Below are 22,028 nucleotides of genomic sequence, written 5' to 3' on the forward strand. Positions count from 1 at the left end.
TGAAGTCAGACTACCACCACTCAGCAGTTCTATGACGTTCTTCAGAATGCTTAAACTCTCAGAATCTTTGTCAAGTAAATTGGGGCAATGTTGACTTTTTAGGGTTAAATTAAGTAATGTTAAAGTTCTTGAAAGTGCCCAATATATATATTCCTTTAGCCTCCTTTCCTTCCTCTTGGGAACACATGGGAGAGAATAGATTTTACTGGAGAAATCTGGGAAGCCCTTTGGTGAAGGTTAGAATTTGCGCTGGGACCTTGAACAATGAACAGTACTTAGGTGGAGATGGTGGAAAAGGACGTTCCAGGAGGAGGGACTAGTAAGAGCAAAGGCACAAAGGAAGAATCGCACAGGAACCCATGGACGAGGAATGGTTGGAGGGGAGTGGCCTGGGGAGTAAATGGTTTACGGGAGAGAAAGCAAGGGCTGACAGCATTTTCCTGATTTTCTTTTGGAGGCTGAGATGAGGGCAGAACGGGCAGCAGGGGCAGGGCTGCCAATATCAGCCTACAGCCTCAATGACATGGGTCCCCAGGCCCCATCTTTCTACCACTGAAAGTGGGATTTCATGATGCAGTGCCAAGGGGCTGCTGTGTAGAATGAGCAAAGCAGCGCTGCAATGGAAAGCACTTCCCTACCAACGGTCACAAAAACAAACTGGCACAATCTGAGCTAGCACAATAGGATGGTGCAATACTTGGCACTGACGTGAGTTGTGGTCCCTCTGCTGCTAATGGTCTGGGTTGCCTCCAGGTCTGTTTCCTCTTCTGCACAGGAAAGGAATTGAACTACTTGATTCCTTTCCCCTTAAAGGAAATTTTCTTGACATATGATAAAATTCTCCACTGAAGAGGCAGAAAGTTCTTCCCAGATATTTGGCCAATCAGTCTAGAGTGCCAGCAGGTTTTGTTCCAAGAAGGCACTGAACTAATCTCCACTCCCTTCAATAGGAGCTGGCTGTGTGCTTTTCTCTACTTCCTGAAGTCATCTGACTCTTGCCCTGCTCCCCACAACCAAACCTCAGGTTATACTCATACATTTGAAGACTATTGTTTGCCTAGTTCTCCTTGGTGGCGGGGGTGGGGTGGGGTGGGGTGGGAGGGTGGTCCATCCTTGCTTAACAGGCAATATTGCAGTCACTGTGAGTCTGCAACATCCCACAAGATGAGATATATTACTGTGCTTGGATTTTACATACCTCCTATACAGAGAATTGAAATAAAGTAGCTAAATATGTTTAATAAGTCAACAATGTGACAGAAGGATCAAAAATCATGACGTGTAAAAGAATGGTTAAAGTAATTGATGATATTTAATCTAGAGAAGAAAAGACTTGGGAAACACATGATAGCTATTTTTAAATACTTAAAAGAGCAATCACAGGGAAGAGTGACTAGATTTCCTAACACCCATGGTAAAATGTATAGAGGTACTCTTTGACTTGATATAAAGGAAGATTTTAAAAACATGACTGTCTAGGAGTGCTCAAGAAGGGTCAGATGACCAGTGATTGGGAATATTTCATAAGCAGGAGCAAGTAAGATCTGAGCCACTCTTCTGTTGGCAGGGCGTCTGTGGTGTGTTCCTTAGTTAAGGAAGTCCTATAAGCAGCTTCAGTCCAATGAGTTACCATCACCTGCTCGTGGGCCTGTGTGTTGGGTACTCTAAAGAGGAAGTTAGGAAGGCAGTAATATTGGATCCAGAACATAGTCAGACAGGAGCCTTCATGCAGATACCCTTTCCAGTTCTCCAAACACCCACTCACATGTGGTCTCAAAAACACCCAGTACCTTTACTTAGCTTTACCCACTTCACAATATGCTCAATATGAGCAATTTGACTCCCAAGCCTAGGACAGGCTGAGTGTTTCTTGTGAGTCATAGTTTTATGCTGAGACTTGAGAGTTTGTGGAGGGAGAACCCCCCTGCCCGCGGGGGGCCATGATGACAGGAGAAGTCTGTGGAAGGAGAGGGATCTAAGGGGTCCTGGGGAGGCAGGTCTAAAGATCCAGGCCTGGCAGCATCACTGTCCAGGAAGGCCCCAGTTCCTATGGCTGTGTGCTCGGAGCCAATTGTTCTCGGCAGACTTCATTCCAAGGGTCCTGTGGGGACCATGACTAGGGACCGGGCAGAAGGCAATGGCTGGTTGGAGGAAAGCCAGGCCCTGGAGAGGGGGAGGCCAGCTGGAACATAGCACTGAAATGGGCTCGGCTTTCAAGCTGCATACGGTGGCCCAGTGGACAGGTGAGTCCACGGACAAAATGGATCCGAACCAGCCCCGACTGCCCTCCAGAGACCAGCCATCCGTAAGAGTCCAGGTTTGGACTGAAACGTACCTGTGAAAAGAACAGAAAACAAAAGCGATGCTCAGAGTTGGTACTTCAGGGTGAGTCCTAGCCGTAAGAGCAAAAAGAAGGGCCGCAATCTGAAAGAACAGGACCATGATGGGGTGAGAATCAGGATGAGAAGACCATGAAGGAAGTGTCTGTCGTGCTCTGGAGGATGAGGGTGTGGAGCTATTTCCCCTCCTTTGCCATCTCTGTTACCTTTTCCTCTCCGATTTCATGGCTCACAGGCTCAGAGTTGGGAGGAGATGAGAGGAAGGATGGGAAGATGAGAGGTAAGGTTCCTACCTTATGAATAGCTTCCAGCTGCAGCCGGTCCAGGCAGAGCCGTGTTTGCCCCTCTCCCTCCTGCATGCGCAGCATCGGTTCTCTGTGGGGCAGACCGTGGAACGAACGCTGGGGAGGAGGGTATGAGAGGAGAGAGAAAGCGAGCAGATTCTTAGTTTTACATCTTTCTGCTGCAACTCCTCCAGATCCCCTGCTATACAAGGACTCACGTCGTCTACGTTTTCTAATGCTGCACCCATTCTCCTGGCCTCAATTTACCAAATCTGTGTCTTGAAACAGCAAGTAGTGATGGTTGACCGTTTCAGCGTAAGTTCGAGCCTTGGGAGGGTTTGGGGCCCCAGATGAAGCAGAAGTGTGGTCTTGACCTTCAGGACTGTCCTGATATGGTATCAGATCTGCCTTATATATAGGCTAGAAAAAAGAATGAGATTACGACCTGTAATACTGAAGACCAAATAAAAGTAAAATAGAGAAAATTGGTTTGGAGCAGGAAAGACTTTAAGGTAGAAGAAAAGGGTATGTTTAAACCTATGTTCAGATACATGAAGGTAGGGGAAATTATGTACAACTCTATGCTAAGACTTCTAGGGAGAATACTGGGGTGGGGAGACTCTTCTGCTACTTGGCAGCACTAATTTGGGAGGTCAGGTAGATTAGGACCCAACAGATGGTGCTATTAAATATTCATATACGTACGAATCTTCGATCTAAAGGTCGCTTGACATTTGTTGGGTTCAGTGCCATATCAGGCAATATAGCTGCAATGAGCTCTCCAGATATATCTCCTGCAGCTATTGTCCCGAGCCAGTCAGATCCTGAAAGACTCTAATAGGAAGAGACAGATATTTGTCATTCACTCACTCACTCATTAATTCAGTTCTGTGAACTGGTAACAACTGCACAGTCTGAGGGGGGAGAGACATATTCACATAAACAAGCATAAATAAGTTTAACATAATCCATATCCTTGATGACAATTACCACACACCTATCTTCTCTTTCTTTCCAAACCTATGGCCTCTTTCTGACTACCACTAGGAACTGTTTGCCTGTGTACTGAAGGTTTGGAAGAGAGGGGCTCACCCAGACAGTGCCTTTTCGAGGAGCAGTGAAATAGGCCTTGAAACCAAGGTAACCAGCATCAATGTAGTGAATTCCACAGAGTCCATAACTGTAAGAGATAAAGAAAAGTCCATAACTGTAAGAGATAAAGAAAAGAAAATCTTCCTTTTTCTAAGATTAGACTCTTTTCTTCCCCCAGAATCCAGACTCCCAAAGTGAAACAACCCTCCTCTCCCCACAATAATCTGGCACAGTGCACCCCAACCCCGAGGGCCTGTCCCCAGAGCTCATCCTCTCTCCATCCTGCCGTACGAGGCATAGCAGTTGTCCTGAGCCACAGTGACACCATTGTAGGGGAGCAGCCAGGCCAGCTCTGTACTCAAGAAGCGCTTGATAGAGTTTATTGGTTCATAAGGTCGTCGAAGGTCCCAGAATTTGATTTTCCGGTCACTCCCTGCAGAGGCCAGGAAATGACTGTGGAAAGATGAGAGAAGAAGATCAAGTCTGAACAACTCTGGAAGAGTCAGCCTGTCCTCACCTCCCACCTCCACACCCCCCTGTTCAATACCTGTTAGCTTTGCACCACTGAAGAGTACGCACAGCCTGGTCATGGGCTAGGAAACACTGGAACGGGTAGAGCTTCAAGGAGCCATCAGAGAGCCGTATCCGCTGCAGGGGTGAGTTCGTGGGAAGGTTCCATAAAACCACCATGCCTGAGGGTCAGGAAAGAATGTGTAGGTGTTAAAGTCAGGTTATTGCTTCCCTGGTGGCTCAGTGGTAAAGAATCCACCTGCCAATGCAGAAGATGCAGGTGACATGGGTTTGATTCTCTGGAGGAGGAAAGGGCAACCCACTCGTCTTCTTGCCTGGAAAATCCCATGGACAGAGGAGCCTGGTGGGCTACAGTCCATAGGGTGGCAAAGAGTTGGACACGACTGAGCACAGCACATAGTAATCTCTTTTCCTTGCTCTAATTTCTTTCTCTGGCTCCTAGGACCTATGTCTTCTACTCTCAGATCAGATCCCTTATGAAAGACTGGAGGGATTATGATTAGCTAGCCAACATTCCGTCCATGGTTTAAAGACTCAACCTGATATTTTTAGTTCCAGTGCTCATCAACATAAAAGTAATAGCTTAGTTTGAGATCTATCATTGAAAGATAGGTTGAATGCACCCAGTAAATAAAAGTCAAGGGTATTTTTTTTTTTTTTTAAGGATAAACCCTTTAGGACAAGGGTTGGCAAACTATAGCCCGTGGGCCAAACACAGCTTGCTGCCTGTTTTGGTAAGTAAGTTTGACTGGAACACAACCACACCCATTTGTTTCCCTGAGGTCTGTGGCTGCTTTCTCTTTACAATGGCAGACGTGGATAGTTCCAACAATGGCCAAAGAGCCCACAAAGCATAAAATATCCACTGTCTGAACCTGAACAGAAATGTTTGCCAACTCTACTCTCAGGCCAAGAGAACAGGCAAAGAGCCAAAAGCAACATGTAGAGGAATAGAAAACAAATGGACAAATAAACTAACTGGGCTGATCCGAAGCAAGCCGACCAGCCTGGCAGAGGATGAGGTAATCACAAGTATAACTTTGATCAATGTAAAAGACATCCCCTTTTTATACAGAAACTCAGTAAATGTAACACTTATGAGCCTTTCTTGAAAAAACTTGACGGTGAATTACAGCTAAGCAATTTAAATAACAGCCACGGAGGGGGAGCCTGAGATGAAAGGTCTGGTGGAGACAGGCACTCTTTTCAATATAGAGTTAAGATTAGGTAATTCTGGGAATTAAGATGGCAAAACAGCATCAAGTATCACATACCTTGACAATGTAAGAATAAGACCACCAAAAGGGACACAGGAGATGGTGAGAGGGATGAGAAAAAGCAGGGTAAGAGCGCTAACTTCCTCATCCCCAGCAGAAAGTCTACTGGTGTGCCTAAAAGTGAAACTGTTATTTAAAACCAGTAACAACTGGGACTTGCCTGCTGGTTAAGGATTCACTTTGCAATGCTGGGGATTCAGGTTTGACCCCTGGTTGGGGAATTAAGATACCACAAACCACAGAGCAACTTAGTTGGGCCCTCCTGGCACAACTAGAGAGTCCGTGCACCACAAGGAAGGATCCCACGTGATGCAACTAAGATCTAATTCAAACAAATAAAAAATTAAAAACAGTAACAACCTAATGATACCAATTAATGTTATTTACAACTTTTTATTCTTTTCCTTTTTAATCTTAAAAGGATCTTTATGATCCCATTTTTATAGAATTCTTTCTCTTTCCATCCAATCTTTTTATACATGCATAGAGAACAGCAAGAAATGATGTTTATCTATTCTTAATTTTTTTTTTCTGAGTGGAAAAAGTCTAGTGATGTTTTTCTCTTCTCTCTATTTTTTCTACAAGCACGAATTTTTATAACTCCATAATGTTGAACACTGAACCAAAAGGGAAACAACAACCAAAAAACAAGCACATATAAAAATGTAAAGAGCAATAGTTCCCTATGTTTTGTTTTTTACCATTGTAATATCCAGCAGCCAGGTGGTGGTGGGGCCGGGTGGGCATCCAAGCCAGGCTAAGGCACTGACCACACTCAGAGGGTTCTGAAGCTTGCATAGACCCTACCTGGAGGGTTGCCACACAGTGAACCTGCAGGGACAGAGAGACAAGACCAGGATTAGGCATAACTACTGTCTGGAATGAAGGCTCAAATCAGTGTTTAGTCAGCACGGGGTGGGAGATTTTCCAGAGGTGGAAGGAGACTCACTGTGGAATTGGTAAGGGAGGCTCTAGAAGATGGAGCCTCGGCTTAAGGGAGCAGGCTCCTCACTCACCTTATAGATGGCAGGCTTCACTGCATCTGTGAGGAAGAAGGGCAGAAACTGAAGTTCTAGATCCAGACGGCTGGGGTCCCAACCAGGCTGAGCTCGCAGACCAGCACCCCTGCCCTCTCAACAATGCCCCTCCCTTTCACTTTTCTCTTGCCACCATCAATGTGTGAACTTGCCTCTGCCTGCCCCCAGATCCTTCTTCCTGTTCTACTTGACTGTGCCCTTCCTCCTATGAGAATGCCTAATCTCTCCACTCTGCTCTCTTCTCAACTTCGCTTTCCTTGTCCAGAGCGTGGCTCATCTGATCACCCCTTCTGCACTCTCCACTTTCTCTCCTGCTATTGGGTCACTCGCAAGCATAGAAGTAAAACATGCACTCTTGTCTCTGGTTAATCAAATGAACAAACCAAAGCCTTCCTTTACCCCTTATTTTGGCCACACCTCGTGGCATGTGAGACCTTAGTTCTCTGACCAGGGATTGAACCTGTGCCCCCTTGTATTGGAAGGATGGCTTCTTAACCAGTGGGCTGCAAAGGAACCCTCCCCCTCTACCCTTCATTCACTTCCAGCCACCGACCTCTTTATTATGATCTCCTTCAGAGACCAGCATCCTGAAAGAATTGTCTGTACACCTCTGTCCTAACTTCTTAATTCCCACTCCCTCCTCAATCCATGCCTAACACCAGAAACCACTAAATAGGGAATTTCTCAGGGTTTAAACCCAGGGGTCCTCTTCTTTAAACATGCAGTACTGTTGAAAAACAAGTAAATTTAATCAAATGGGAGCTGCCTTTCTCTGCTCCTTCCTCTTCATGCTCACCTTCAGCTCCATATTCTCCTTCCCTTCACAACAAAGAGAGCGTGTTCTCCTGTATGTTTGGTGGTGAGGGGAGGAGAGGTGAGGACAGGGTTGGGGGAGGAAGAGGAGTATGGCAGGAGATAAGCTCCAGGCACCAGCCTCAGCCTGTGGCAGCTCCTCACACAGCCAGTTAACTGGGGCAGTGAGAGGGGGAAGACCTGAGAGCACAGGAGAGCATGGAAGTGGGGAGATCAAAGACAATGTGCTCAAAGAAGGCAGTTACAAGACTGAAAAAGAGAGAAGTAAAAGAATGGGGAAGAGTGAAGTCAGAATGGGAGGACTGACTGGGTAAGGCTCTGCACTGGAGACACTGGGCCTGGAGGAGTTTCGGGGTGCGGGGGGAGGGGGTGGACAGGCCCTTCTAAGCTCTGGCCACAACTCCAGCAGCCCCATCCTCCTTGCTGCAATACTCACCTAGGGGCTGCTGAGCCAGCAGGGCCTCGGGATGGGGCAGGCTGAACAGCAGCACCTTCCCATCTGAGCAGGCAAGAGCCAGGAGACCCAGTCGGGGCAGGAGAGGAGCCTAGAGGGTGACACCAGATCTGCACTGAGACTTGCTGCTGGAAGGAATGTCTCAGAAAATGCGTGAGCTTCTGGTCCCTGAAAATCTGATATGGAGCTGCTGGACAAACTCCACCTCCCACTCTCCAACTTCCCTTTCTCCAACTCTGGGAAGACCCAGGGCCCCTTTGTTCTGGCTGAGGCCAAAGGCCACCCCACAGTCAAGTGGGAAGTACCTTCCGAGGGGTGCCTGGAAGTTCCCATGCTCCACTGGGGCAGAACTTGAGGTCCCAGATGCAGCCGTGGTCACAAGCTATCCCGTAGACAAAGTGGGCTCTGTTGCCAAGACTGAGAGAGAGAGCATGTGCAGAGAATGGGTAGGAAGGAAGGGTCTAGAGCTTCCAGAGCCTGTGTTCCCCTTGTCTCAACACAGTCTGAGCCTTCCCCTGCCCCCAGCCCAGACCCACCCTTCTTTCTTCCTCCACCACTCTCCCCTGGCAGTGTCCCAGCCCCACCTCACCAGCTTTCTTGCTGCAAGGTCCCAAGGTCCCAGAGCTGGAGCAGCCCAGGGCCCGAATACAGCTGGCTCAGTGAGTGTGTCTCATTCATGTCAGGGCTGGAGAAAAGAGCCACATACTGCGAGGCTGCTGACCCCTCTGGCACTGGGCACCAGTCCAGAGCCCAGAGTGGGCCCCCAGTGAAGAAAGACACATCCAAGCGCTCTGGGTGTGCAGTGATAGAGCTAAATCTATAGAAAAGGCAAAGATGAAAAAAAGGAGCTAGTAAAAGGCAGTAAGGACTTCAGTAGATGAATGGATCAACTGTGATACATCCAGACAATGGAATATTACTTGGCACTAAAAAGAAATGACCTATCAAGCCATGAAAAGGCATGAAGGAAACTTGAATGCACATTACTAAGTGAAAGAAGCCCACCTGAAAAGGCTACATACTGTATGATTCCAATTATAAGACATTCTGGAAAAGGTTTAACTATGGAAACAGTAAAAAGATCAGTGATAACCAGAGGCTGAGGAGGGGAGAGATAGGGGATGAACAGGCAGAACACAGAGTATTTTTAGGGCAATGCAAATACTCTATATGATACCATAATGATGGATACCTGTCATTAAACCTTTAACCAAACCCATAAAGTGTACAACAGTAAGAGTGAACCCAAAGGTAAACTATGGACTTTGAGCGATTGTGATGTGTTGGTGCAGGTTCATCGATCATAACAAATGCGCAAATGCGCCACTCTGGTGAGGGACTGTTGATAATGGGGAAGGCTGTGCGTGTCGGGGTGGGGGTGGAGCGGTGGTGGGGAGAGAGGGAGTATATGGGAACTCTCTCTACCTGCCTCTCAGTTTTGTTGTGAACCTAAAACTGCTCTTAAAAAAGAAAAAAAAAAAGGAATGCAGACAGAATGGGAGCGCCACCTGGAGCTCCTGACCTAAGCAAGCACCAGAGCATCACTCACAGTCAACAAGCGAGACCAGTCCTAGCCACCATGTTATCTTCCTCCTTCCCTTCCCCAGGTCTGTCTAGCTCCAGGCTCACCTTCAAAGGTGACAGGCCATGCATTCTGATTCACTACAGTGTTCACTCTAGGGCCAGTCTGTCCACGTCTAGCTGAGTAGATGTGACCTTGAAAACTTGTTCCACCCTCAACCTCCCTAGGCTCCCTCAGTCTGGCCAGCAGAGAGAAGCGCTGCAGATTAGAGGGGGCTGAGCAAATATAGGCAGCTCTCCTAGCCTTGGGACCAACTGGACCAGCATTCAGGGAAGAACAGGGCCAATCTCCCATCCCCTTTGACATCCATTTTTCCTACTTCTGTCTCCCAGAATCAGAAAAAAGAGATGCGATCATCACCTGTTTATTCTGTAGAGGGTGCCATCTTCAGGAAGTCCTTCACGTTGTACAGAAAACAGCGGGGACTTCTCCTCCTGGGGCAGGTAGGGAGCTGCCTCGCTGGGGGATGGCAAAGGGAACAAACAGTCTAAATGAGGAAAAGTTTCACCTATACTGGGATTCCCATGATCAATCTAGAGTCCTCAGTTACCCTTCTGCCTCCAGGGGTGTCACCCGCTCCTAGATTTCAAAGATGCCCCTTCAACTTACAGTTCAGATAACAAGCGCCACTTCCACGCTAAAGGAATCCATTCCGCAAACTCCCAGTATGAATGCTTCTGATCTCGGCTGGAGGAGCAGAAGTAGCATTAGTGAAGGAGAGATTCCAGAGCAGCACTGCCCCATAACTTTCTTTGAGGATGGGAGCAATCTGTTATCTGTGCTAATCTTAACACACAAGCTGCAAGTAGCTATTGGGCACTTAAATGTGGCTAGAGCAACTGAGAAACTGGACTTTTAACTATATTTCATTAATTTTAAATGAAATTTAAATGGCTTCGTGCAGCTTGCAGCTACCAAATTGGACAGCACAGCTTGAGAGCTTCTGCCTTTGGAGCAGGACCTTTGAGTTACAAATGTCTTCCCCGTGTTCTACACTGTGGGTGCTTGCCCCCACTTCTCACAGCCCCACTGCTAGGCTGGGTCCTCGGCCTTCCTTTGTTCTCCACCCCTACCTTTCATCCCCAGCTCCCGTTCCCCAAGTCTCACATATCCTTGGTGAGATGAAGGCACTTCCAAACAGGGGCCATGATGTGATTTGGTAAGCCATTGTGAGCCATTCCCCGAACGTGTGGCTTCTGCTTCTGAGGATCAAATTGAAGAAAGTGTAAGTCAGAGAATTTTACAGGCTAGAGAAAGTCCCCAGGAGAGAGCTTTCCCAGCTTTTTCTTCTCCTGGTACTACTTGCTCTCTAATTTTTCTCCTATCGGCATCTTAAAAGATTTGTATCTTAACCATTACAATGACCTCTCCATCTTTTGCTCTTACTTCTCCAGCAAAACCTGCTCTCCTATTTTCTGTTCATCTTCCTTGGTGTGTTTCTACAGCACTTAATTCAGAGCACTCCTATTTGCTTCCTGAAGCTCCTGCCCTGGGGGTAGTCTCCCTCCTTTGAGGGTTAGTCACTGAAGGTATTTCCTAGAGTTCCTGTGTCTTCTCAACCCTCAATACATGTACTCCTGGTAATCTCATCCTTTTGACTCATGGCTTTGACCCCCATTTTTATGCCTGACTGCATCTTAGCAAATGTAACCTTTACTCAGTCTCAACTTTTCTACAAAATCTAGACTCATACAATGTGGTGCTGAGCCATATTAGAACTTGAGGCAAAAGTGAGTATCACTAGTATACTTCCTGCCTTTATTGAAAATTTTGTATTTTCTTCAGCATAGATTTGTTGCATTAATTTTGATTTTTAAGATGTTGCATTGAGACATTTATCTTTACTAGAGGGTTCTGGTGCTCCCTTAAATGCCCCTGGGAGGAGTAAAGCACTGGTCCTATATATCTGACTGGCAACCAGACGTCTCCAGAAGGATGGCCCTTGACCCATTGGCCTCTCCAGCTCGACATGTCAGAAAGTAAACTCATCACTTCGCCTGCCCACCTTCACCCTTCCTGCATCCCCCACCCTTTCTGTGTTCCCAAGTTCAGCGTATGAGAGCACCATCAAAGTTGGAAACTCCTGCCCTTTCCTCTCCTTCAACTCCCAACTGCTATTAATCCTCTTACGTATCTCTTATCTCTGTCTCCTGATCTTTTCTTCCTCCACTGCTTAGTTTAGGCCCTTACCACCTCTCACCTAGAGAAATGAAGCTGCCTTCTCATTGTCAACTGCAAATTAACCTATTTTCCTAACCGATCATGTTCTTTTCCTACCTAAAAACCATGGTTGTACAGAGTTTCTGTTTGGGATGACAAAAGTTTTAGAAATGGATAGTGGTGATGGTTACACTACACTGTGAATGCAATGAATGCCCCTGAATTGTACATTTTAAAACAGTAAATTTTGTTATATCTATTTTACCATAATTATACACACACATACTCTATTGGCTCCTACCAGTTTCATTTCTTTCATCCTCTCTAGTCTAATCTTCCCCACGTTAACCCAGGCCCTATGCTGCAGCCATAACCAGTTTCTGGGAAATCATCCTCTCTGACAAACTTCTGTTCCTTTCTAGACCTAACTCAACGAGCATTTCTTTATGAAGTCTAAGCAGTTAACCACCCTTCCTCTATATGCCTAAAGCATTCTGTTCCCTCCTGGTGCAGCATTTATTACACTGTAAGCTTTGTACGGGAGGACCCTGTCTTATTCATGATTGTGCTTCCTAGCTCAGAGGAGATGCTCAATGTATGAACAAATAATCTTGTTTAGTTACACCCTTAGCTTCCAGAATCTCAACTGTGTTTGAAGTTGCTCTTTCTTAACTTTCCCCTGTTTTGGCCATCCTAGTTACTAGGCTAAAGCCTTCCTTCTGGGCACCCTGCTGATCCTCCCAATAATCCTCCTATTTCTCCCTCCATGGTCTTGTCCACTCAGGTTACCTGAGTAGATCCTCGGGCAGTGCTTCGGGGTGCTGCAGGCTCGGGGTCAGAAGAGTTCTCACTTGGGGCCTCGCTTTCTTCTGCTTCTTCAGCCTCAACCTGGAGAACAAAGTCTTCATCCCGTGCGGTGTTATCCCCTTCTCCACGGAGACAGGCTGCCTGCGGCTGGATTATCTTCGGCTGGGTAGGGCTGCTCACCTGGGGGCCCTCAGGACAGGACACTGGAGTAGGCAGCGCTGTTGAGAGCTCCTCCGCCAGTTCCTGAAGATACAGAAGTGCCCTGCAGGACAGGGCAGAGTCAGAGCCATAGCACAGCCACTTCACCCAGGGCCCACTCTGCCTGACGCTTGGCCAATTCTCATCTCACTAGATCCTCCCAGTGACCGTGTGAAATGGCTATTACTTTCCCTCCCCCTTTGATAGATGTAGAAACAGAAATCCAGGAAAGTTAGGTGACTTGGACAAGAGGATTCAGATCACATATGTGGAATCTGAACCCAGGTCTTCTGAGTCCAAGTCTGAAGCACTACCACAGTCAGAGATCATTGAGGGAAAATGGAAAGGATGGAAGGACATAATATATGCTGACGTATACAGCACAGTAAAACTGCAGTGAAGACTTGGAGGAAATAGCGGAAAATGTGATAGGATGAGGTACAGAAAGAAACCGCCCACAGAATTTAACCAGACAGAAACTGCTGTTGAAGACCTAGAAGACTGCTCAAGTGCCCAGAAGCCAGCACCACCCCTGCTTACCTGACACCTCACCACAGTCCACTCATCTCTCCAGCATCTGCCCCACCCCCACCCCTTCACCCCAGCCCCCCTCCACCAAGCTGCGCCCCACAATCCTTACACTTGGGCAGCCCTTCGGCGGGGTCGTTCCCCAGGAGGGGTCTCAAAGTCCTCAGGGGGCATCTTTGGATGTGGAGACTCTGGCTGATCTAGGCCTTTGGACAACTTCAGCAGTAGCAGATCTGCCTTGGACTTTCGACCTCGTTTCTTAGGCATGGGGGTGGACAGAGGGTTGGATTGATCTAAGAGACCAGGAACCCGAGGGGCTGATGGAGAATTAGGCTGCTGGGGCCTTTTGGGGCCTTTCCGTGTCCTACCACCTCTCTTCGGGCCAGGCTTTGAGGCCCTAGGCTTTGGGACCTTTGACATCTCTGAAGAAAGATCTGTAGAGAAGAATATGGGTCTGTGAGATGGGACCAGAGCTCAAACCTTTTTGGAACAGATTACACCATACCCAGGTTGTAAAGTCCTATGAGCTTGACCTGCTCTCGTTCATCTTAAGCTGAGCATGCAGGGCTAAAAGGCTGAAAGATCAAGGGACACACCTTGCTGTTGCAGTCTGGAGAGGCTTTCCTGCTCTGGAAGGAGCCTCCTCTCATCCAGAGAATCCTCATATCCAGGGAAAGGGGTAGATAATGGCATCTCTATGGAAGCCTCCACACTGGTTGTTTCTGAGGAGGCCTTGACGTCAAGCTGGTTCAGCACCTCTTGTCCAGGAGAGTCTACCACAGTCATGTTCCCCACGGGGCCGGCCTCCTCCAGAGCCATATAGCCGACCCCGTAGGTATCCATCAGCACCCCAAAAAATGGCTGCCCCTGCATGCAAGAGACATACAAATGACGAGAAGGAAAAAGCTCTGGTAAGAGCTCAGATTTTTCCACCTCCTGTCTTTCTCTTCTCATCATTGTTCCTCCAACCACCCCCACCACCCCACCTTCCCAACCAACCAGAAACCCAAACTCTGGTCATTCATTCATTCAGCAGTAATTCCTAAGCATCTTCTATATAACAGGCACTATTCTAGGATCTGGTAACATGACAATAAGCAAGGCAGACAAGGTGCCTGATCTCATGGAACTGACAGTGAACAAACAATAACAAGCTACCATTTAGTAAATGCTTACTACATGCCAATTACTATTCTAAGTGCTTTATTCAGATGATTTAAAGTGAATGAACAGTTATTTAACCCCTTTCCCTGAAACCTAATGAAATGAATCATTCCTCTCTTAAAAAAAATGAGAAAGAAAAAAAAAAATCACCTGTTATGAAGCAGGGAAAGGCCACAAGTTTCTAAAATAAACTATAAAGTATAGCTGCCAGATACTATACAATTTAGATCAAACTGAAGGAGAACAGGATGACTAGAGCTAACATCCATCTTTGTGAATATTAGTCAAGGTGCAGATTTATTTAAGGATAGGTAATTTCTAGTGTCCTGCTAGCAATCTTTCAGCTGGATGGGGAGGTGGTAGCCTATGAGACAATTAAGGAACATCCCACTACCTTAAGAAACTATTTAGACATTGAAGAATAGACTGAAAGTGTCACGGATCTTCATTTTCTTCAAACCCAAAAAGTCAGCTATGCAACTACGGACCAAAGAAAACTGACAATGATAAACAAAACAGTGACCGCCACACCAAAAACCTGAGCAACAGAGAACTGCAAGGGCCCAGTTTGCAACCAGAATAACCTACCTGTCTGTGACAAAAGGGAAGAAATAACTCAGATCCAAGGAGGAATCCCTCCATAGATCTGTATATGTCTTAAGGATGAAGAATTCATCAGCCTCAGTGGAAAGTGTGTTAATAAATACCATAAGAAATATCATACAAATTAAAATTTCCTACTGTCTCTCTTCAAGAAGATATCCTTATGAACTATAACAACAGCCAACTCTCTAACTCAGGTGCTAAGGATACATTATAACACCATATGCTAAAGATACAATATAACAATATCAAGGTAAATAGAGGTCAATGAAACTCCACCTACATTGTTCTCTTTGTTGCTGTTTAGTTGCCAAGTGGTATCCTGTTCTTTGCAACCCCATGGACAGTAGCCTGGCTCCTCTGTCCCTGGGATTTCCCAGGAAAGAAGACCAGAGTGAGTTGCTATTTCCTTCTCCAGTGGATCTTCCTGACCCAGGGATTGAACCTCCATCTCTAGCACTGGCAGGCAGGTTCTTTACCACTGAGCCACCAGGGAAGCCCACATTGTTCTCTGGTAAACAGCACACCCGGAGAGAACTACTCCATTCAAAATCAGGAATAAGCAAAAAGGATCCAATGGGACCTACGCCTAGTTGCTATAGAAAGAATAAAAAGGACTCAAATGAAAAAGGTGAAAAGTACTGTTTCAAAGAATGTCTCCAGAAAACAAGAAATTTTCCAACAAAAACTTCTATAGTTTCAAAAAAGCCAGAGACTGTGAAATCCAATAAGAGATCAAAGAAGAGATAAAACAATGGCAAGGCAAAAAAAGAGCTGGTAGTCATAAGGAAAGAAACTGAATAAAAGAATAAAATCAAAGAAATGAAAATCAGAGGAGAAGCAAAATGTTGAAACTACTGAAAAGACAATCAGTGGTATGAAAGGCGTTTGAGAGAAACCATGCAGACTATAAAGAGATAACGGTGACTAGTGGGGAAGGCAATGGCACCCCACTCCAGTACTCTTGCTTGGAAACTCCCATGGATGGAGGAGCCTGGTAGGCTGCAGTCCATGGGGTCGCTAAGAGTCAGACACGACTGAGCGACTTCACTTTCACTTTTCACTTTCCTGCATTGAAGGAAATGGCAACCCACTCCAGTGTTCTTGCCTGGAGAATCCCAGGGATGGGGGAGCCTGGCAGGCTGCCATCTATGGGGTCGCACAGAGTCGGACACGATTGAAGCAACTTAGCAGCAGCAGCAGCAGTGAGAAGATGGTATGGGCGAAAAGAGAAAATGGGGAGCTAATATATGAATAATTGCTATTTCTAAAGAACAGAGAAGAAAAATGGGAACAGAAAAAATGTTCAAAGACCTAACAAAAGAAAATTTCCTGAAATGAAAAACAGAATGTGTACTTTCCTGAAGTAAAGGAAGATCTCAGCCTAAAGTTAAAAGGGCTTATCATATAAAAAGGACACAAAAATCAATAAAGACTCATTAAGAAATATCTGAATGAAGACTAAATTTCTCCTACAAATGGGGGTGGGAGGCAATCAGGTCAGCCTGGGAGTTCTTAGAAACATTTGATGCCAGAGGATAAAGAAACAAAAGGATCAAGAGAATTCTTAATTGTCATTCATGTAAAGGTAACAGGATGACATTCTAAATATAGAAACTTCTACAAGTTTCTAGAAATTACAAAAGTAATCCCCAGAATAGAGGAAGGGTTAGGGGGCAAAAAAGTTTAGGAATAAGTACTTATCAAACTGAGAAGTGGTTCATAGCTGCTGGTTCAAGAACCACCTGGCCTCTCCTCTGCCACGGTAGGGAGTCACAGCTGAACCAAGAAGCCCCTGCCATAGGTGATGGCTCCATAAACAAGCTGCCTCTGCAATAATCAGAAAGTGACCAACTGAGGCAGACTCTTCTCTGGCTTGCAGATCCAGAACTGTGTCACTGCCACAATCTGCAAAAGCAAAATGCATGCCGTCTGGCCTGCCTCCTCTCTAAACTGAAGTCTAAATTTGAGTTCTTCAAGAGCATATTCGATTTGTAAGACCTAAATCATATTCAGAATCTTGAATGGAAAAATTCCAGGAAATGAAGTTTCTAGCTTTCCAGGCTCTCAAGTGGAGGTTGCTCATTCTCTCGAATCCCACTTACCCCAGGGTAGAAAGTGGGATTAGTGTTTTCTCAGTTCTTCTCCAGTGCCAATTCTTGACCAAAAAGTCCTCCCCATCTTGTAAAACCTTGTTCCTTCCAAGCCCGTAACATTTGGCTAAATCACTGGTATCCACTCCACTGTCACACCCGGGATGCCAACATATAAAACCTTTTTTTAACCTCCAAAATCACTAAGACACCCACTGTCTGATCACGACCTCCCATCATTACAGCCAGGCTGCCCAACTATGATCACTGTATCTACTCCTCACCATGTTAATTACTCCACTATCCACTGATCACTCGAGTTTCTCCCTATGTCAGCCATATCCCATGTAGTTTAGACTCCTTTATTTTAATCAGATTCTTACTGATATTACAAACTTCCTTTCATCTTTTTGTTTCACAGGCCTGGCAAAACTCAAGTCCTGGATGAACCAATCCCCCATTGCAACCAGTACATCTAAGCTAGCTGGGCACTAAAGTCACCCTTTCTTTCTGTCAGCTCCCACACCCTCTTCTTTATTGTCTAATCCCATAGTCTTCGGCAAATGACTAAGTCTTAGATTTCTGAAACAAAAACTAAAAAACTAAAAACCAGTGGTCAAGAATTTGCCTTGCAGTGCAGGGGCAGGTTCGATCCCTAGTCAAGGAACTAAGACTCTCGTGTCACAGAGCAACTGAGCCCCTGTGCCACAACTAGAGAATCTGTGCACCACAAAGAAGATTTTGTGTGCTACAACTAAGACCTGACACAGTCAAATAAATATTTAAAAAGAAAAAACCACCAAAAGCCATACTTCAATTTCTTGTCAAATAACTAACACTCCCTGCTTCTGAGTCTGTCGTCCACTCTCTGAAGTCAAGCTTTCCAGTTATGTTCTCGCTCCATGCCCCCTCTGGGCCCACCCAAGGGAACTGGTGATGCTTATCCTTTTCCTTTCCCTTGCCTCCTTCTAAACTGCAGCAAACGCCTTCTAAAATTTAACAATTCACTTGTTTCTTGTCTTTACACGTAGTTGGCAGCTTTTTGCTTATTTGCAAACTCACTGCTTTTGTCCTTCCATATTCAATTCAGTTTGCTTTTTCTTTTTTAGGTTTGTATAAAACCTTTAATTGATACAAAATACTTATAATTATGTGTAGAATGTAAATAACAATAAAACGCCTGTGTATCTGCCATATTTCAACTCAGTTTTAATAGAAATGTAACTTGTACATACTCAAATTTCCTTAAAATTTAAACATGTCACAAATATATAAATATAGTGACAAATCAATTGACATTAAAAATGATGGGAAACAATACAATAACTCTTGGCAAGCATCCAGATCAACCAGTGAGAGTAATCAGACCTACAGGAAAAAAAACCTATAGGCTTCGAGAATTCAGTGTGCCATGGGCATCAGTTTGTATGCTTTATAGAGGAAAAGGAGAATGTCAGTTAACAGAGGGAGTTAGTTAAATGAAGATCAGTTAAGAGAACTTCTGTATGTCTTGAAGATTTCTCCGTATCTGTACACATACATCCATCTCATTCTTCTGGGCTACTATGTGGTGTTCCATGGGATTATAGTTTATTTGGGTATTTCGCTTTTAATGAACAATTGGATTACAATACTATTACAAATACTACTGCAATGAATATTCAAGTATAGATCTCTTCAGTAATGAGAAATTATTTTTCTAGAATAATCAGCTGAAGTGAAATTACTGGGTTAAAGCGTACACACATTTCAAAATTTGATACTTCCAAACAGGTCGCCAAGATGAAAATCAATTTATACTCCCATTAACTGTAAAAATGGGTATACGCATTTTACTACCTTTGTCAATCTTCGATTTTTGCCAGCCTGATGGGTGAAAAAATTCCTCCTTGTGTGTGCTTTTAGTCACTCAGTCATGTTGGACTCTCTGCGATCCCATGGACTATAGCCTGCCAGGCTCCTCTGTCCATGTGGGTTCTCCAGCAAGAATACTGGAGTGGGTTGCCATGCCTATCCTCAGGGGATTTTCCCGACCCAAGGACAACCCATTTGAAGTCTCCCTCATTGCAAGCAGATTCTTTACCCACCAGGGAAGCCCATTTATTTGCATTGTCCTGATAATAACTGAGGTTAGCAACTTCTTTTTTATATGTTGGACATCTATGTCTTTTATGAATTGCCCATTTCTGTAGGACAAATTGATCATTTTCTTATTGATCTGTGGAGTTATTTATGTTGTGAATATTTTCTCTCGGTATCTACCTTTTTTAACTTTGCTTATAATGTTTCTTGCAAAACTAAGGTTAAATTTTATGAGTTAAATTTCTCAGTCTTCTCCTTTATGGCTTCTGTGTCTTTGGGGCCACCCTGCCTCACATAGGATCTTAGGTGCAGACCAGGGATTGAACCCCTGCCTCCTGCAGTGGAAGTGGAGAGTCCTAACCACTAGACCACCAAGAAATTCCTGTGTCTTTAAAAAAGGTATTTCCTACCCCATTGATAATATCAGAATATAACATATCTTATTTTTTTCTAATGATTTTTCTAGTTTTAGATCTTACATGTAGCTGTTTAGTCCATCTGGAATTTTTTAATAAGAGATATGGATATTTACTTATTCCATAGTTATTTTCTTTATAAGTTTCATAAGATAGGGACCTTGTCTGATTCATTATTGTATCCAGAAACTAGTACATGGTAAGTGCAATAATTAACCTTTGTTGATTTAAGGACTAACTTCTCAAGGTACAAGAATCTCTATAAGGATTCACTTCTCAGAGAAGGCAGCAGCAGGGTGTAGTGGTTAATTTCCATTTTTGACTTTACAATACAAATTTTGGACACAAGCAAAAGAGGTTTAGTAAATTTGTACCAGGATTTATAAAATTTTAAATCTGCACCCCAAATTGTCTGGTTCCCATGCTGCTCCAAGGCCGCCAGCCTGATCTCCCCAACCACAGAAAATGATTAGGTAACACTGTTCTGCAGGTATGGAATTATTTTACACACACGGCATGGTCTAATACATTATTTCCAAAGTGTTCCCATGGTACAACTGGTGGTCTGCAAGATGACTTCTGATACAAAATTGAACAATTTTATTTGATTAATTATGTTTTTATTTTTACTTGTATTTAAAAAAACTGTAACTAGTCCATGAAATCCCTGGACTAGTTAGATCAAGACTAAAGCACTTAAACCTTAAAATTAAATCAATTTAAAGAAAACAATTAAGAAAGTACTACAGATGATAAGAAAGGGTGGCAAAAAGGAACGAAGGCACAGGAATGAGGTTTGTGTAACAATATGCCGCTGGGGCCCTCGGCTTGCACCCTGCACTTTTAACAAAGTGAGTTTCGCGGGTGAAGCTCAAGTCGCCACCTCTCCCTTTCGGAACAGAAAGCCAAGTTGCTGCGTGATAAAAGGACTAGATTGGGAAACATAACTGGCCCCTGGCTGCGCCAATGGGGTTGCAGCGCGCGGGGCACAACCCCCAGGGTTACAAGGACCTCGCCGAGGAAGAGGCTGAACACACTACAATGAGAAGACTGACCCGCCACCACTCTAGGGGTGACCGCTTGATCTTTCTCAGTCCTGGGAGTGGGGTTAGCTTTCACCACTAGCCTGTTCGGGAAGTGAGCCGTGAGTTTCCTAAGGCTGAGGACTACAGTAGGTTCGCAGAGTTCGAGGTTTGCAATGTTCGCAGCGCCGGGGCCCGGACACAGGATAAGATGTTACGGACACCTCACTGGGAAAGAAGGCGAAACCCGAGGAGATCAGAGATAGGGGCTGCCACCGTGGGTTAGGGAGGTGGGGAGCACGGCGGTTTCCGTAGGAGCTCGGGGGCTGGAGGTCGCGATGCTGAGCAGAGGCGGAAAAGCGGAGCCGGAATTGGTTCCCAATGTCTTAGTGCTATCAAAAAAAGAAGGGGGGGTAGTAATCGTGGGGCCCCTCACACCCCGCTGCGGTACACTCACCCTCACCAAAGTCCTTCCGGAAGTCCAAGTTCGAAGATGGCGCCGCCTGTCTGGTCGCCGTTTTATGACGAAATCTAGTAGCTACTCTTCATTGACGTTCCCCCCACCCCCAGTGCACAAGGTAAACACGTGGGCTTGGCCGGGAATTTGTGCCCCAGGACGTTTTCTATTAGACTATGTATTCCATAATGCAATGCGGCGAGCGTCCCCAAGCCCGTCGCAGCGGGCGCCGCTCCCGGGCCTCCGAGGCGCGGGGGACGAGGCACGGCCTTATGGGAATTGCAGTGTCCCGAAGGGAAGACTGACGCCTGCGCGTTGACGGCCGTCGCGCCCCCGCGGGTTCCCACGCGGCTTCTATGCGAGCCTCGAGAGTGCGGGCGCCCAGGCCCGAGTGTCGCTCCCGAGCGCTGAATCCTGGCTTTGTGTGGAGACTACTGGCCCGTGGCTGGCAGGGCCGGGCAGACCAGAGAGTACTTACCCGCAACCCCCGCGCCGTCGAGCGGAAGCCTGGGAGACAAAGGAATCCGTGCCTCGGGCCGCGGGGGGACGACTCCGGCTTCCGCCCCAAGGGCAGCCCCCAGCAGATCCAGCCACTAGTGTAAGCCAGGGATGGACCCGAGACCGAAACACAGTGAAGGGGAGGAGCAGAAGAAAAGCCTGGCTTGGAGACGCTCTACTCAAATGATCCTCAGGCTTGGACCCTCCCCTTGGTCGTAGGCCTCTCCCCACTCCCTCCCTGGGTGGTCGGTTGTGGTTGGAGAAAGAATGTAACAAACTTCTGCCGTTTCCTGAGGCATTTAAAGCTGTAAATCACACAGGTCTGCATATACCGAATAGGAGAGTTCAGGATATACAAAAATGGACAAGAAAGGATGGGGTAAACCAGTCTTTTCCCAGATAATCTCATCTATTAAATTCCCTTGGTTACCCAAAATATTTATGAAAAACAAGGGAGAAGCTGCTGCTGCTGCTGCTAAATCGCTTCAAGCTAGCCAGGATTTAAAAGCTAGAGCAAGGGGACTCCCATCCCATTCGTCTTAAGTGGCCTAAAACAAGCTAAGGCTGTGCTGTGGCTTAGGGCAGGCTTTG

The 22,028-nt window shown here is 45.8% G+C and overlaps 1 protein-coding gene across 3 annotated transcripts; it reads right to left on the reverse strand.

Annotated features, from left to right (window-relative positions):
• Positions 1-1,293: 1,293 nt before the first annotated feature.
• On the reverse strand, positions 1,294-21,691 carry GTF3C2 (general transcription factor IIIC subunit 2). Of its 3 annotated transcripts, XM_086326027.1 has the most exons (20): positions 20,940-20,965; positions 16,570-16,699; positions 13,699-13,969; positions 13,215-13,536; positions 12,359-12,638; positions 10,517-10,611; positions 10,019-10,096; positions 9,770-9,868; positions 8,417-8,644; positions 8,133-8,244; positions 7,810-7,918; positions 6,540-6,565; positions 6,225-6,354; positions 4,263-4,407; positions 4,007-4,168; positions 3,716-3,803; positions 3,329-3,457; positions 2,891-3,043; positions 2,633-2,740; positions 1,294-2,335 (listed from the first exon to the last, which is right to left on the reverse strand). In XM_086326027.1, the coding sequence occupies exons 3-20, from the start codon at positions 13,943-13,945 to the stop codon at positions 2,117-2,119; spliced, it is 2,730 nt and encodes a 909-aa protein (XP_086182153.1). In that variant the 5' UTR covers positions 13,946-13,969; positions 16,570-16,699; positions 20,940-20,965; the 3' UTR covers positions 1,294-2,116. The 3 variants fall into 3 exon arrangements, with proteins under 3 accessions (XP_086182153.1, XP_086182152.1, XP_086182151.1); XM_086326026.1 differs by lacking the exons at positions 16,570-16,699; positions 20,940-20,965 and adding an exon at positions 21,418-21,691; XM_086326025.1 differs by lacking the exon at positions 16,570-16,699.
• Between the last annotated feature and the right edge of the window lie 337 nt (positions 21,692-22,028).

The sequence above is a fragment of the Bos grunniens genome, chromosome 11 (assembly GCF_055505025.1).
Source record: "Bos grunniens cultivar Pamir isolate PY7600 chromosome 11, Bosgru_T2T1.0, whole genome shotgun sequence".
NCBI classification, from domain to species: Eukaryota; Metazoa; Chordata; class Mammalia; order Artiodactyla; family Bovidae; genus Bos; species Bos grunniens.

Coding starts and splice junctions, on each gene's coding strand:
- GTF3C2 (XM_086326026.1), bottom strand. CDS start 13,945: ATGGATACCTACGGGGTCGGCTATATGGCTCTGGAGGAGGCCGGCCCC. Junction 7,919..8,132: donor TTCCAGGCACCCCTCGGAAG/GTACTTCCCACT, acceptor GTCACCCTCTAG/GCTCCTCTCCTGCCCCGACT. Junction 2,336..2,632: donor AGCTGGAAGCTATTCATAAG/GTAGGAACCTTA, acceptor TTCTTTTCACAG/GTACGTTTCAGTCCAAACCT.